This window comes from Harmonia axyridis, chromosome X (genome assembly GCF_914767665.1).
Source record: "Harmonia axyridis chromosome X, icHarAxyr1.1, whole genome shotgun sequence".
In the NCBI taxonomy this organism is placed as follows: Eukaryota; Metazoa; Arthropoda; class Insecta; order Coleoptera; family Coccinellidae; genus Harmonia; species Harmonia axyridis.
Window position 1 is genome coordinate 17011418 of NC_059508.1, and position 16855 is coordinate 17028272.

Below are 16855 nucleotides of genomic sequence, written 5' to 3' on the forward strand. Positions count from 1 at the left end.
ACTAAATGAATAGGCTATTAAAAATAAAATTGTATTCATTCGAGTTGCAAAATGGTCATAAACTTTGTTTAATAACACAATTGGGAAATACAGCGAAGTTCCACACATACGAAGCCATCGCTTTTTTATTGGTTTTGGATTTAGCCAAATCCTCGATGAGTTGTACTCACTCTACCGCTGGTGGGGGTCTCAATTTCTTCAAAAATTCATACAGGGGAGAGGCGTGAAGGGAAAAACATCTACTTATTCACTCATCGCTAAACCGTAACTGAATCATAACCAAAAACCAGGTAGAAAACAATTTTTCAGTTGATAATTTTTTTCGAACGTAATATGTTCTCTGAATTTGTTATGAAATAATCAAATAGGAGAACAGTTAACCTCGATCTAGAGATATCAATGCTATATAGAAATCTGTTTTAGTTGTTCTTCTGAAAACCTATGGAACGAGAAACGAACTGATCTGGGAGAACTGACGATGACGTCAATTTGAAGTAAATATCAAAATTATCTTCAACAAGAAGTCGGTTGAATCAATAATGAATATAATAATTTTTCGATTGCAATTTTTCAAGATATATTCATGCTATTTGAAAATATTCACTTGTGTATCCAATAAAAATTATAGAATGATTTGAGAGGCACAAAAAAATTGCCACAATTTTCAAGACGTGAAAAATGTGAAGTATCGAGATATTTTCATTGTCCATCAATGAAAACAATAAACCAAAATGGAGGTATAAGAGTCAACTTGAAATTTATGAAAACAGATAAAGACATAAAGTTTAATACTTGCTTCTCCATAAAAAAAATGTTTTACAGGCAGTAAAAATGATTCAATAGTTAACCAATAGAAAATGTTAGGGAAAGAAAATGCGCGTTGAATACAAAATCAGCACCCTTGAATATCCCTGCTAGCCCCCCCTGATGCGTCGTTTCATCTCCGTCGTTCAACAACTGTTACCAAGCTCACCCACGCTTGAAGACAGACCGTTCATTCGTTCAGCATGTGTCAAACTGTACTCTGTGTACTGTCACACCCCAATTAACATACTCTTTTACATCGTCCATTTACTCTGGAATTAAATCTCTCGACGAGTTTTCAAAATGACCTATCACTTTTTCCACCCCAGACAGGCTCATCCAATTTATATCCAGCACAACCGAATCTTATGTTTATTCTGGTCCATTATTTCCAGTTATGAAAATTTCAGCTCTGGATTTATTTCGTAAGGGCCAGGCAGAAGCCTAATGGAAAAATTGTCACCGGTCAATTTTTCCGAATTATTCGTACAGTTGTACCTCAAGGTAGTATTCTTGGACCGTTATTCTTTCATGCAAAATGGTTATAATGGAAATAATGCGTAATTTTGTTTGAAATTTCTTCTTTTATTTGTGTTCAGTGGTTTGTCATTTAATCGAGGATAGATTCAGGTTTCAACATCGTTCAGAAATTTTTCCGATTTAAATCAGTGCTCATTTGTTCAAAATGAAATTCGTTTAATTATTAATTCAGCCTGTGATTAAAAAGTCATCATTACTCTCAGTTCGAGTAGAGTATTATAATGCCAAATAATATTGGCTTTGCCATGACCAGTTTTTGAGCTGCACAGGGCAATATATTAGAGGGCCGTTATTACAAAAGTTGTCAAAAAGTTGCATACCTTGAAAATTTCATACAACAACAATTTAGATCGATTTGAAATCAACTCAATGTTTATCAAACCGACGCATTCGCCATTTGGTACTAGTGAGACTTGATTATATTGTCAAAATCTCTTACACCAGTGTTTTTCAGGTCTATCCATGTTGTCCCCTTATAAAAAACCATGGCATCGTCTGCAAAACTTAGAAATTCACCTTCAACCCTCATTTCTAATAAATTATTGATATGAAGAAGGAAGAGAAGTGGCCCAAGAACGGTACCCTTCGGAATTCCGTAAGTGATCAGTTTTACTTTCTCATTTATTATTACAATTTGTTTTCTGTGGAAAAGGTTCAGTTCGTGAACAAGAAGTTTTTCAAGAAGGATAAGTCATTAACACGCTTTGTATAACCAAAATCCTGCACTTTTACTTCTTAGTCTCTAATTTTTCCAAAAAAATTAATTTCGGATTCTGTTGATAAATGATTGAATCTCTCGAATTTCTCTTGCGTTTTTTTTATTGCTACCTACTGTCTAGAGACAGGCCAATCAACTTCCAAATTTCTATTTCCTTGATATAATTGGAAATGAAGTATACTCATTCAAATCAATAAATCTTTGGAAAGTACATCCTATCAATACTAGAACTCGCAAATTTTACATAACACTTTCTAATTCGAAATTGCTTTCGTATAGGGTGTCAGTCAACCTTAACTACATAAGTAACAATTCCTTCACAGTAGTTGATAATTGCTGTGTGGATATCATAAATTAGCATAGCATGGGTGGTAGCAGATCATGCTATAAATCCAAACTATGCGTATGTGGATGACAAGGTGTAAATGTTATCGAAGGTAATCAGTGTGCAGCAGTAAAACGGATATTATTGCTCGTGAAACTACTGATATCATTTGACATCTGTTAAGATAACGGAAATGATTGTGCTACCGAATTGTAGCTCGCTTTATTATGCCGTCATGGAATTAGAAACTCGATTTCGACGAAACATTTGTCTTTACTGCCTGATAGCGCTTCATGTGAGGTTCGTTCTCACAGTTTGGTACCTTTTTATTGCAGATCTTGAATGATGTCCAAGGGAATAACTCTTTTTTGAGAATCTGTACAGTGGTTTCTTTGATTCCTTGTAAAAAAAAAACTTGTGGGACTTTCTTTACGTACGAGGAACATATTAGATAGGTATCTAAGATACTTTTCGGTAAATATCTGAGATATTTTTCGATATAGGCATCTCAGATATTTTTCGGTAGATATCTCAAATGTTTTTTGGTAGATACCTCAGATCTTTTTAGGTGGGTACCTCAGATTTCTTAGATACTTTTTCGGTAGGTATCTCAGAAATTTTTTGGTAGGTACCTCAGATATTTTGAGGTAGTTATCTCAGATATTTTTCGGTAGATACCTCAGATATTCCGCGGTAGGTATCTCTGAAATTTTTCGGTTGATACCTAAGATACCTTTTCAGACGTTTTCGGAAGATGCCTCAGATATTTTGCGGTAGGTATCTTAGATACTTTTCAGTGGATATCCCAGATATTTTCTATGAGTACCTCAGATATCAACTGTTATAGTAGGTTTAAGCAACTTTCCTAAGAACTAAGAATTCTGTGGTTTTTATGCATTCTCTTGTTGATTGTTAGTGAAGGAAAGCACGATGCTCGAATAACTTTCATTATGTTCTATATTTTGATGCTTGACATTGATTGTGAAACATTGTTAGGAACGTTACATAAACCTACTATTACTGTACCTTAGTTCTTTTCATTTTTGTCCAATCAGTAATTGGTAAGTTACCTTTTGCCAAAAACTTGTAGGATGAAGATTAATCAAAATAATAATACTAGTAGATATGTGATAAGGTTAGTGAAAGTATTTAGGCATATTCCTGTCACGAATAGATGTGCCATTAGGTCTGAAAGAGGCTCGGATTTCCTTCGTAGCCTGATAAATGGCATTTCCAACTGAAATGAGAAGAAAATGCTGCATCGATCTGATTCGTGAAGTGGGATCCAACCACGCATGCTTCATTAAATCCCGGAAAAACCATTGAAATTCAGATTAGCGAATCGTTAACACGTTAAAAATAAAGATTCCAAGTTCCACGATCCATCTTTCTTATCGCCGAGCGTTATGCATGTCGTGTAAAACAAGCATCACCAGTGTAGCAGTGTTTCTGCGGTCACAGCCAGTTACCTAGCAACGAAAAGAGGGGTGGGAAATGTTGGAATGGCGAGATCGAGCAAGCTGTTTTAAGCAAGACACCCTGTTAGAATAATTATTATATCTGTAGATAACGGGATCATGGGATTATCTACTTTGCTATCTCGCCATCTCTTTATATTCTTGCTTGCACTCTCTTACGCCACGCCAAATGGATCTTCTCCTACTTCTCTGCATTATATCTATACCCTTCTATGTAATCATAACTAAGATAGGCAAATGGCCGATGGAATCTGAATAGTTTGTTTGCCCTCAACTTTATTTCAACCGCACATCTCAGGATGAATAAACTCCTAGTGGTTCTGAAGATTGGTTCTCTAGAACTATGACCCTATAACACGAGATGAACATCTTCAGGAAAATCAATTTCTTGTCTTCAACTATAAAATGACATTTTACAGTGTTGATACCCTTTTTCACATTCAGGTTTTATGTTTTCATGGATTTTTTTTTCGTTGCTTGATATTTTAAAAAGGCTATTTCACAGTCAGAATTTCCAAAAATAGTCTAAAATCTCGAAATTCACACTTATTATCAATTCAAAAAATTTGAACTAAAGACTTGTATCGTACGCGTTTTCATTCCTTAGCGTTCAGAGTTATTGATTCACGGCTTGACTTGATATTCAAGCTACTTAACTTGGGCTTGACTTGAAATAAACTCAAATTCAAGTTAAGTAGTAGTTTTCCAAAATCGATTCGAGTATTTATTCATCAAGTACTTGACTTCACATTGAGAAACTACTACCTACTTGACTTGAACTTGAGTTGATTTCAAGTCTAGCCCAAGTCGAGTAGCTTGAATATCAAGTCAAACCGTATTGCTTTGTTTTCTACATAGTATCATGCTAGTTAGGTAACCCTACTCCTAACTAGTTTTCCTGCTAGAAAGAATGCAATGGCACCCAAGTAGTTTTTAAAATAATATATCTACTTTCATTGCGTTTTGACCGTCTCTTATATCACGTTTTTTTATTGTTGTTTTCTTTTCGAGAAATATTTATGCGAATTAAGAATTCCTCTTGTTTGGATCTGGTTGCTTTTTCCTTGATTTTATTCAAAAACGGTTCGGATTATCGATTGGCTGAGGACCTATGTGAATTATTTCTGAGAACAAATTAATTCATTCGAAATTTAGTTTTATCGACCTATGTTGAGAAATTCAACCAGAAACAAACAAGAAGAATTCAACCTAAATAACAAATCTGTTTTGATCTGTTCAAATACACCCTTTCCAATTCCAAATCAATTGGATAAATCCGGAAAAGATCCTACGCACATCAAAGAGACTAAAGTAAAGGGCCTGCGGTCAACCTTAGATAAATATTTGCAGAGGTAATTCTCTCTAGAATTGTACCACCTTTCGTTTCAATCCCCAAGAAATAACAGTGAACCTAATAATGTCGATATTCGTCCCAACATCGTTATTTGTACAGCATGTATCGTTTCCAGGAACAGAAAAAAAAATAAACAAACATTGGTTCATTGAAAAAACAAGGGACATTTTCGAATCAATCCACGATATAGTACATTTGTAGGGGTAGGTTCTTTAAGGATGAATTTTCTTCATCAAATCATGATAACACATTGAAATATCACCGGATGACAGCAGATTTTTTCTTCTCGGAGATTTTATAGAGAAACTTTACAGAATATGAATTTGTTTATGCGATAATAACTGTTTTTCAGGTCTATCCATGTTGTTTCCTTATTAAAAACCATGGTATGGTCTGCCAAACTCAGAAATTCACCTTCAACTCTAATTTCTAATACATCATTGATATAAAGAAGGAAGAGAAGTGGCCCAAGAATTGTACCCTTTGGAACTCCGTAAGTGATCAAATTTTCTTTCTACTTTATTATTACTATTTGTTCTCTGTGAATAAGGTTTATCATTTCATTAACAAGAAGGTTAAGTCATTAACACGATTTGCATAACATAAATCCTGCACTTTTACTTCTTAGTCTCTTAAGGTTTCGAAACGAAACTTCAGTCTATAAATAATTTTATTTGTTTGATTTTTTTTACTATTTTCTTGAAATATAGTTTTGAGAATTTAATTTTTGCTTTTGGTTGATAAAATAAATTTGCCATTGTTGTAATTGTATTTCCCTAAAGCGACGGTTGTGCGAAATCTGAGTAATATTTTATGATTCATATAAAAAAAAGTTTTTTTGGAAATTGTTGGGTGAGGTATAAAAAAGCGGAAGTGAGTTGTGGAGAAAGTGATTCCACATCAGAAAATTCAACGAGACGATATGAAAAAGGACCTATAACCGTGGAAGAACACGAAGGAAGACAATCTGAAAAAGAGAGGCTAATATAGATTCAGAAGGAGATGTTCACTATTCTCGCCAAGCCAGAATATGGTAACATCATCTAAAATATCCGCATTGAACGGATATAATATAGATTGTCGTAAGATGGGAGAAGCAGCCGTGTAGAGATGCATTATTGAATTTGTTCGGGCCTCATGTGTCCCCGGAGTCCCATCTGAAGCTATGCTTTGCGTTGTCAGCATATATAGATTATTATATAGACATCTGGTCTGTTCACTCCAGAATGTCTTCGATATAAAAATATCAACTTCCACGCAATGGACTTCTTTTGCATCAGAGGCGATATTTTCAGGGTAATATTGGCAATATAGACGGGAATAATCCTATAAATAATCTCAATATTTCAACAATATCTTCCTTAATAGCCATAGCGAATGTCCTGAAGCTGTATAATGTGACCTTTGGGGCCTTTTCTATTACTCGTAAACCTAGATGAAAATCTGATGTATTCCCACAAATGTTTGATCACTTCGGGCTCGTTTCTACAACCTTTTTTATTGCCGGCTTATACAGTGTGTCCTGAGATCCAATAGATACTTTTTGTATCTAGTTATTAGAAAAAGAACTTAATCATCTCAAGTTATTTTTTTGGAAGCGATGAGATAGGCATTTTTTCAGTTCCTTAAGTGATGCTTTTGTTACATATTAAATAGGTTCATATATTTATTAGGTAAGTTAATTTCTGAAATGTTTCTCAGATATACTTCGGTATCTACGATATTTCCTATAGATATCTCAGATACTTTTTGGTAGGCTTCCCAGAGATAATTTTCGGTAGGTTTCTCAGATATATTTCGGTATCTGAGATATGTTCTGGTAGATATCTCAGTGACTTTTTCGTAGGTTTCTCAGAAATACTTTCTGTTATTTTTCTCAGATATATCTAGATATTTCAGTGACTTTTTCATATAGGTTTCTCAGAGTAACTTTCCGGTAAGTTTCTCAGTTACATTTCAGTATCTGAGATATTTTCCGTAGATATATCAGATACATTTTAGTAGTATCTTAGATATTTTTTCTTGGATATCTCAGATATTTTCTGGCAGGCTTCTTAGAGATACATTTCGGTAAGTTTCTCAGATACATTGTAGTATCTGAGATTCTTTCCGTAGATATCTCAGATGCTTTCTGGTAGAGTTCTCAGACATACTTTTCGGTAGGTTTCTCAGATATATTTCGGTATCTAAGATATTTTTCGGTATCTAAGATATTTTTCGGTATCTAAGATATTTTTCGGTGGATATCTGAAATACTTTCTGGTAGGCTTCTCAGAGATAATTTTTGGTATGTTTCTCAGATACTTTTTGGTATCTAAGATACTTTGTTAAGTTACCAGATATAGTTCCTTTCTCGAAGTATCTGAGATTCTTATTTATTATTTCATTTATATTATTTTGAAATAAAAGAAACTAGGAAACAGTAAGTGAGGTACATTTTCTGAGAGCTGTGGGTGGTGAATTTCTGTCGCAGAGTTTGAATGAAAATTTGTCGGATAGATTTTCTGTCGGTTTCGACGAAAAGTGGCTTTGTTAAGATCGCGATACAAAGTTCAAATTAGCTGACAGCTATCAGATCATAGTAATTAATGTTTGGGCATGTTTGATTTGGCAAGTTAATAACGCGATCGCCAGATGGCGCCAAACAAATAACACATACGTCAGCGGTCATTACGCCAACGTTTCGAGAGGGTTGCTGTGGAGGCGTGCAGGGGGAGGGAGTGGAACTCGATCTCCACTAGTCTACAGACCACAATCACCTATACTTGAACGGTTGATATACGATGTAATAATGCCTTTAACATATGTGCCGCTCAAAGCGATAACGAAATTACTATTGATATGAACGGATCAACTAGACTAATGAAGAAAAGCATATGCCGTATGAACATTTTCCTTTAATAATAATCATTCTCATATTCAAGAGTACAATGCACTCTGTAGACATTGATAACGGACTGATTATGAAATAAGTAAACAAAATCGTTTTCTGTTTGCTAACCTGCCAAATTGAACAGATAAAATAATGAGTACTTATAGGTAAAACACTGAAGTGAAATCATTTCGTAGTTTATCAAGGAATTCCGCATAAATTTTCAAATAGACAAAAGTTAATTTTTCAGAGGCGATGATATAGGCATTTTTCCAGTTCCTTAAAATAATACTTTTGTTATATATTAAAAGGTTCATATATTTATTAGGTAAGATAATTTCCGATAGGTTTCTCAGATATACTTCGGTATTTACGATATTTTGCAGTAGATATCTCAGATACTTTTTGGTAGATTTCTCAGAGATACTTTTCGGTAGGTTCTCAGATATGTTTCGGTAGATAACTCAGTGGCTTCTTCGTAGGTTTTTCAGATTTATTTCGGTATCTAAGATATGTTCCGGTAGATATCTCAGTGACTTTTTCGTAGGTTTCTCAGAGATACTTTCCGGTATGTTTCTCAGATATAATTCAGTAGTATCTAAGATATTTTTCGTTAGATATCTCAGATACTTTTTGGTAGATTTCTCAGATATACTTTTCGGTAGGTTCTCAGATATATTTCGGCGTCTAAAATATGTTTCGGTAGATATCTCAGTGACTTTTTCGTAGGTTTCTCAGAGATACTTTCCGGTGTGTTTCTCAGATATATTTCGGTAGTATTTGAGATATTTATCGTTAGATATCTCAGATACTTTTTGGCGGGCAGAGATACTTTCCGGTAAGTTGAAATGATGAGTGCTTATAGGTGGAACATTGACGTGAAATCAATCAAAGTTTCTCAAGGAATTCCGCATGAGTTTTCAAATACACTGTCATTATCGATGCCAGTGGAGCGCAAATGGATTTTCGATTATCGCAGTGGGCGGTTTGTTGGTTGCTGTTGTGAATTTAGAATTTTTGATTGTCAGCATCGAGTGGAGGGGGAATAGGCTAGATCCCCATTTAACCGAGGCGGAACTCAAGAACGGTTTCAATAGATGGAACAATTTCATCGAGCAAATGGGCTGATGTATGTTCCCCCTCCTAAAATTAAGTGGTCGGCTCCAATTGTGTCAAAATATGATCAAATTGCAGTATAGCAAGAGGGGTGGGGAATTTATAGAGAGCATAGAAGCCGTAAAAGCAGATAGAACGGCAGAACAGTAACATGACAGACCGTTAAATGTAGCTGCGATGAACAAGTAATTCAGTGCAGGGGTCTTCAATTAGCAGAGTTGCCAGTTATAATGCCTTACCTCGGGAAGAACAGCCAGCCATGTCGACCATGTTGGCTGTTATACGACAAACACTTCAGATAACTGTTTATTACCAACATAGAGCAAAGTGGTCTTAATTAAATTTATATAGTTCCTACCCCTGCAACTATGTTCCCAAATTTTTCGTTACTTTTGGCAACCCTTGGAAACTTCCCCAAACGTCGCATGAACTAGGACATTTTTAATATAATATTGACAACGCACTAATTCAGAAGTTTTGAAGACTGAGACAAACCAAGATAAAACAAGTAATAAAGACAATTCGGTAATTTACGTGGGTGGAAATAACTTTTCAAGATAAAAATGCTCCTCTTTTGGTTTTTTTGACTTCTTCCTCTTCCCAGAAATTAAAAAAAAACTTCGTGGACAACGATTTTCATTGACCGAAGATCCGGTTGAGGCATTCAAAACACATGTCTTAGAACTACCATCTTCTGACTGGAAAAAATATTTCGAATGATAATGATGGTTCAATCGCATGCAAAAGGCGATTATTTGAGAAGCAGTAAATATATTTTGTATCGCTACCGCTTATTTATTTTTTTGTATTTTCAATACATAAATAGTAACCCTCGTATTTAATAATATTATTTCTCTTTCTTCTTTTATCTATGAGGTGTTTCAATAAGGTCGTAAAGCATCGGCCATACACTCTGTTCGGCCAGAAAATAATATAATCAATCCAAATAGTGTTTATCGATATTTTGGATCAAATCCAATAATCAGATGCAAATGAATTCCCACATAAAGCATGGGAATAAGTATCGGGTATGGAGTTTATTAGTAGCCAAGGGTAGCATCATCCCATTTGGTTTAATTTCATTAACATTTCACGATATAGAAACGATTGTTCTTGCACAAGTCATAAATTTATATCACAATGAGTTAATATTGAAATTTATGGCATTCATCTCACCCTATAGAACAGTTTATGCCTATCGCGATCATGTTTTGCCGCACCAATTTGCGTATCTTTTAATTGGAACTATAAAAGCACCCTATTACGATCGTAGCAAAAGGGGGAAAGGCAAATCCACCTATAATCAAACTACCCAGGATATTCCACTGATTAAGTTCGACCAGTTAGCACGTCAGTGTTACTCGTATTTTTTCGAATTTATTTCGGCACATTTATTACCATAGGGAATTCGCTCGAAACCAATTTGACAATTGGCCGGCATTTTTATTCGTTTTTTCCCGAACAAACGCGAAACAATGGTGATTATAGGTACATATATAGAGTCAGATAATTATCTCCTCATAACAATCTACCATAGAAATGAAAAGACTATTTGACAAAATAGGATCGTCCTATTTGATGAGATCCTCATGAATATACGACTTTCTAGAATGATATAATTATTTTTTTGAGAAATATTCATGCAAATTGAGTATTTGCAGCTTTTATGTACTCCATAAATATCAATCAAAACGATCTTCACAACAAAACGGTTGAATCAATAATGGAAACAAACGTTTTCGTACATTACCCTCAACTGTGACGTCATCGATGACGACACGTAAACCTTTGTATAAGAATTCTTTATGGTATGGTTAAACAATATATTGGCTGTGTCTTTGCATTTTACTGGTTTGTTACTATTTTTTGAGGAATATTTATACGAATTGGAAATATCTATTGCTTAAATGGTCGATCACTGAATAAGTTGAGAGGATTGAATGAAACATTGTTGTTAAGCTTGTGAATTGAAAATTTACCTACATCTTTTATGTGCTCGATAAACCGAATAATTGATAGGAATTCGAAAAATCTGTCTAATGTTTGGATGAAAAAAAAAGGTTCTCTTTCGGAAACCGCAAGATTAATTCACAAATCTGTACCAACGTATGTGCGTTCTCGAAAAGGATGTGCGACCAAAGCGAGCTTATGGTCGGCATATAACCATTTCGGACTGTCGGGTCTCGACATAACTCCATAAGCCGCAGGAGTAATAAATAAAAGGCATATAGGTGTATTTTTTCGCACTGCAACAACCCCTCTGTCGATGAACATCGGAGGTAGAGAAATAAAGTGGGCAAGGATATCGTGTACAGTTTGATCAACCATACGGGCTAATTTCCCTGGTGACATTACCATCACGTGTTGATGATTCCACGTTTTCACACCGTTTACCTTGTGGCTCTAATTCCGTCAACAAATACCGTGTGGCCATCGCAAGCTATTTGCTCGGTTTATGAAACAAATACCTTACGGCCTCTTGTAATCTGATCTCCGATGGTCTTCGTTGTTTGTACATCACCTACCAAGACCTTAGGCTGATCGAACATACGATAAGGTTAGCCGACTCTTTCTCGGCGGATGTTTCTTTTGAAGCAGGCAAATTGCCATTTTAAAGGCGATAAATGTTAGTTTAAAAGCGGAAATGAAAAAGAGTTCTATATCTAATATTTTGATTTGAAATTCTCGAAGCAATATAGAAGAGACAAATTAGTGTGAATTTGCGGCGGATTTAAAACACATACCATATAGAAAATTTTTATTTTTGTCTTCGTACAGTATGTGTTTAACACCATACTGTTAGTGAAGGTAAAAGAGGTTGACTAAACAGTTCATCTAACAGGTAGATCTAGATATCAATCGGAAAAACACTTTAATAGGAGAATATTTGGCTGTAAAGTTCGGCGCTTTTAGCATTGAAGGAAGTATAACAGCAATCCGCTGCTGTTTTGAAGGCTTTATTGGCCGAAAATTATTCTTCAACGTCTTTAATTTGTCCATTTATTCAAAAATCATTTGAATCAATAGGAGAAAAGATTGTTTAGCGTGGCATTAACTGTTGAATATTTGGCCGAGATTATCGGCGCATTTTGTGTAAAATAGAGGTATGGAAGAAAAAATGCAGGAATTGGATTAGCTCAACTATCTATTTGAATGAAAGCAGTAAAATACCCTTCAACGTCTTCACTCTTTTTAATAAATGGGAGTAAAGTATTGTTTTTAGTAATTAGAAAGACGCTACTTCTACTTTGAAGCAAGCAATCTGCTGTTGTTTTGAATGCTATAATAAAGTGATGCAATTGGTTCTTTGAAGGCTTTAATATATGAATATAATATCAGTTCAATCGACGACAACACGATTTAGTATCTCTTGTGGAGGAATATATTGCCGAAGAGTGCATAGCCGATACATCTATATTAGACTGCAAAGGCACAATATTTTGTTCGTTATTTTCTGCGTATGTGAAAATTGTAGGTTTTGAAAGGGAGAAAAATAGTAGATAGATAAAAAGACTTACTGCTGCTTAGACGGTCTCTCCATGCAATTGGATTTGCGACGAGTCCTTGAAAGCCTGGCCAATAGAGTCCGCCGGTACTACGTGAAAGTTCAACCGGCTGTTTATTCACAGAATTAGCTGCATGATGGTGGAAAAATGCAGCCGCCGCTATATTAAAGCCCCTCAGGCCGGCATTGGTGGCACTCTGGCTGTTCGAAGCCATTCCTAGAGAATTTTGGGAAAAGCCAAGACTATGAGGAAAATGCAGCGGACCGGCCGTAACTTGAGTCGGCCGAGACAGAATATGGTCAATGCCATGAGGATTCGCCCCTTGGGAACTGTTACTGTTGCCGCCTAAAGGACTGCGAGACGCCAGACCGGAGCGTTCTACGTGCAAATTTGTACGCTCCAGCATGACGTCGGCATCGTGCTTGTCCTGGTGATGATCCGGTGTCAAATGCTGATGCGCTTTCATTTCCGTCATCGAATGCAGAGCGGCCAACGGAGCGGCTAACATATTGCGGTGTTCCAAGTTCAAAAAGCTCAGATTCTGATGGCTTGCGAATTCTAACATCTTCGAGACCGGTGGTGGTGGTGTCACCGACACTTCGGAGCGATCACTGGAAGCGTCACTGTGTTGTGTCATTGCCGATGGAGACGCCGTGGCTGAGGTGTTTGACGCGATCGAACGCGTCTTTTGCTGGTCCTTCTAGTCGGATCACGCGACCACGTGTTCGAAACTGCACATCACAAGCACCGCACACTGAGGTCGCGAATGATTACTGGCCCGGATTGGAATGTCTCAGTGTCGTAGTTGAGCTGTCAGCCGACGGACACGGCGTGAGGTGAGACGGTGGGCGAGGCTTAACGGAGAGGGGAGCTGTATGAACTGTACTGCATGTTAAATATGTGCTACTGTTAAAGTTCATTATTCTGGCCTGCATTGGCCGCCCTTCATCCCTGCGTGCAAGTATTCTGCTTTATTTTTAAGGGAGATTAATGCTTTTTTCATTGGTTGAAAGGAGGTCCTACCGCCGTGATTGGTGGGAGCGTCGAACCGTGGATACGCCCGCCATTGTTTCACAGACCGCCTTCCCCCCTCCGACGCGTATTATCGTAGTATACATGAGACTCAATCTGAAGATATTTTACTAGCACAAAACATGTTAGCGGTGGAAGGTGCCTTTGAGTGCCTCACGTCTCATCCGTAATCCCGATCTTTTACCGGTAAACCGAACGTACATATACCCCTACTCAGGCTGATTCTCCACCCCTTTTACAACACTCGAACGATTAGCAACCTACCCCCACCACTCTCGATGCGCCTCATCAATTCAATATTTATCATTAATTCGGATATGTTAACTAAATATTTATGAAATCTGAATTACCCACATCTCATTGTGGAATATTTATCTATTAATATAAATAGCTTTATTTTTTTGTTCAAGGTAGTGATTCATCCAATTAAATTAGCTTTTTGTCATCGATTCAGCTGTGGGGCACAAAAATATTATGAAAATAGGTATTTGTGAGAAAAAAAACTGTTGGCTTTGAGGTAAGAAATTTTTATCGATTCGTGAAATGTGAATTTCTGTCTTTGAAAGTGCTACCGAATAAAGCTCAGTACTTAGTAGATACTGGTCGTGGGAATTAATGACTTGACTTGATATTCAAGCTACTTAATTTGAGCTTGACTTGAAATCAACTCAAGTTCAAGTCAAGTAGTAGTTTTTCGATGTTGAGTCACGCATTTATTTGGTTTTTCAATTGCAAGTCGAGTATTTATTTATTAAGTAGGTACTTGACTTGACATTGAAAAACTATTACTTTACTTGAACTTGAGTTGATTTCAAGTCAAGCCCAAGTCAAGTAGCTTGGTTTTCAAGTCAAGTAGTTTGAATACCTAATTTGTATTCAGTTCATAATCCTGAAAAAGCAGTCCAAGGAACAAGCCTTGTGGAACTCCAGAGAACTTGAGTTTGACTTGAAATCAACTCGAGTTCTAGTCAAGTAGTAGTTTTTCGATGTTAAGCCCAGTACTTAATAAATAAATACTCGACTTACCATTGAAAAACTAAATAAATACGTGACTTAACATTGAAAAACTACTACTTGACTTGAACTTGAGTTGATTTCAAGTAAAGCTCAAGTCAAGTAGCTTGAATATCAAGTCCAGCCGTGAATCCCTGAAAATTAACTTTTAAATTTATCTACAATATAAATGATCACCGATTTTGATAAAACAATCTAATAATTTATAAATATATGTATAGTCGTTTTTAGTGAAATTTAGAAATGACTCTGGAGTTCCACAAAGCTTGTTCCTTGGACTGCTTTTTTAGTATTATGAACCGAACAGAAATCACATCATAAGAAAAGAAATGCCAATAAATAATTCACAGTGTTGCTATTATATCTGAGGAATATTCACAAAAAAAAAACTATTAATTAAAAATAAATAATTAAAATATTATAACGAACTTCAAAATTATTCAAAAAACGGCCTAATCTTTTGCGATGAATATATCGGCTTTGCAATAAATCACAAAGAATAATTTGAATATCAACTTTGTTTTTCTACTTAGTAGGTCGATGGTAAATGGATCTAACATTTTTTTTTTTTGGCTTGATTCATTCCGAGAGAAATGAGAGTTGTAATTAACGGATCTTCGTACCCATTTTCTCATGAAATGCGTTACTAATAGACATCGGTATACATAGGAGATAACTAAATTCAACTTTAATTAAGATTAATGATATGCAGAGCACTCCTATCTTCGGCTCAGGTCTGCTCTGTTTCCTCTCTCCCCATTAACGTCATCTACAGCTTCTAACCCGATTGCACCAATGGAAAGTAATTTTCAGTTCCAAACATTCGATGCTTTAATAAACGCTCCTACATCAGCTATATAGGTTAGCGTTCAGCATTATGACATAATAGATTGCATTTATGAAAATGATTTATAACCGGTTTTCCAACAGGCATGATACAATTTAAAATGGTTGTTATGGCAACACTGTACAGTGGTTTTCGACATTTCTTATGTCATTTAGTTTCAGTAGGTTACGCCATTCGATCATGGAAAGATACACGCCTCAACAACGTTTAGAAATTGTTTAATTGATTTATCAAAATGATCACTTGTGAATAGAAAAATTTAAGAATTTATTTATTTAGAAAAATTTGAATGTAAGAGATTCCTTTCACGATACAAGAGTACCAGTACAAATACTGAGTCGTTTTTGGCACCAGTACGACGAAAAAAAGAATATTGATTTGTTATAGCAGCAATTGTAAGAGAATATCCAAATTTATCGGTTCTAAGTCGTTCCCAATAATTAAATCTTTACCAACTATTAAGCAGGAGAATTTCAAGAAAAAATTTGGGTTTCGATACATCCTTACAAAATTCAATTGGTTCAAGAACTGAAGCCATTATACAGGGTGTTTCCTAAACATGCGGCAAAAATTCAGGGGGTTGTTCCTTGGACTATTCTAAGAATATTTTGTCCTTTGATGATTTTTGAAAAACCTCTTTGTTTCGAAGATACAGGGCGAACAACATTTTTCATATTTTTAAAATTAATAATAGTTTAAATAAAAATGCGTACCGCACTGTGTTTACTAAGTAGGTACAATTTATTTTTAAATTTGTTTAACAACATTCCAATTACTAAAAACGGCCAGTTTTTTGACTAAAAATTGCTAATACATCACAAAACGAATTCAAATGAAAACCGTGTTTAATCTGTATTCCTTTACCATCTGCACTTATCAATTTCTAGTAAAAAAACTGGCCGTTTTTAGTAATTGGAATGTTGTTAAACAAATTTAAAAATAAATTGTATCTACTTAGTAAACACAGTGCGGTACGCATTTTTATTTAAACAATTATTAATTTTAAAAATATGAAAAATGTTGTTCGCCCTGTATCTTCGAAACAAAGAGGTTTTTCAAAAATCATCCAAGGACAAAACATGCTTCAAATAGTCCAAGGAACAACCCCCTGAATTTTTGCCGCATGTTTAGGAAACACCCTGTATAGTATATACAAAGTCAGTTGAACTAGTCCAAAAAAACGCTGGGTCAGATGCTATAGCAAAACTGTCATAAACCATGCGAATCATTAGAAAGTAATTAAGAAGTC

The 16855-nt window shown here is 35.5% G+C and overlaps 1 protein-coding gene across 1 annotated transcript in view; it reads right to left on the reverse strand.

Annotated features, from left to right (window-relative positions):
• Positions 1-13871, reverse strand: part of LOC123685766 (homeobox protein Nkx-6.2) — a 30698-nt gene extending 16827 nt beyond the window's left edge. Inside the window, exon 1 of the mRNA XM_045625637.1 lies at positions 12726-13871. Within this exon, the coding sequence (XP_045481593.1) occupies positions 12726-13350 (625 nt within the window). The 5' untranslated portion in view covers positions 13351-13871. The remainder of the gene's footprint in view (positions 1-12725) is intronic.
• Positions 13872-16855: the final 2984 nt, after the last annotated feature.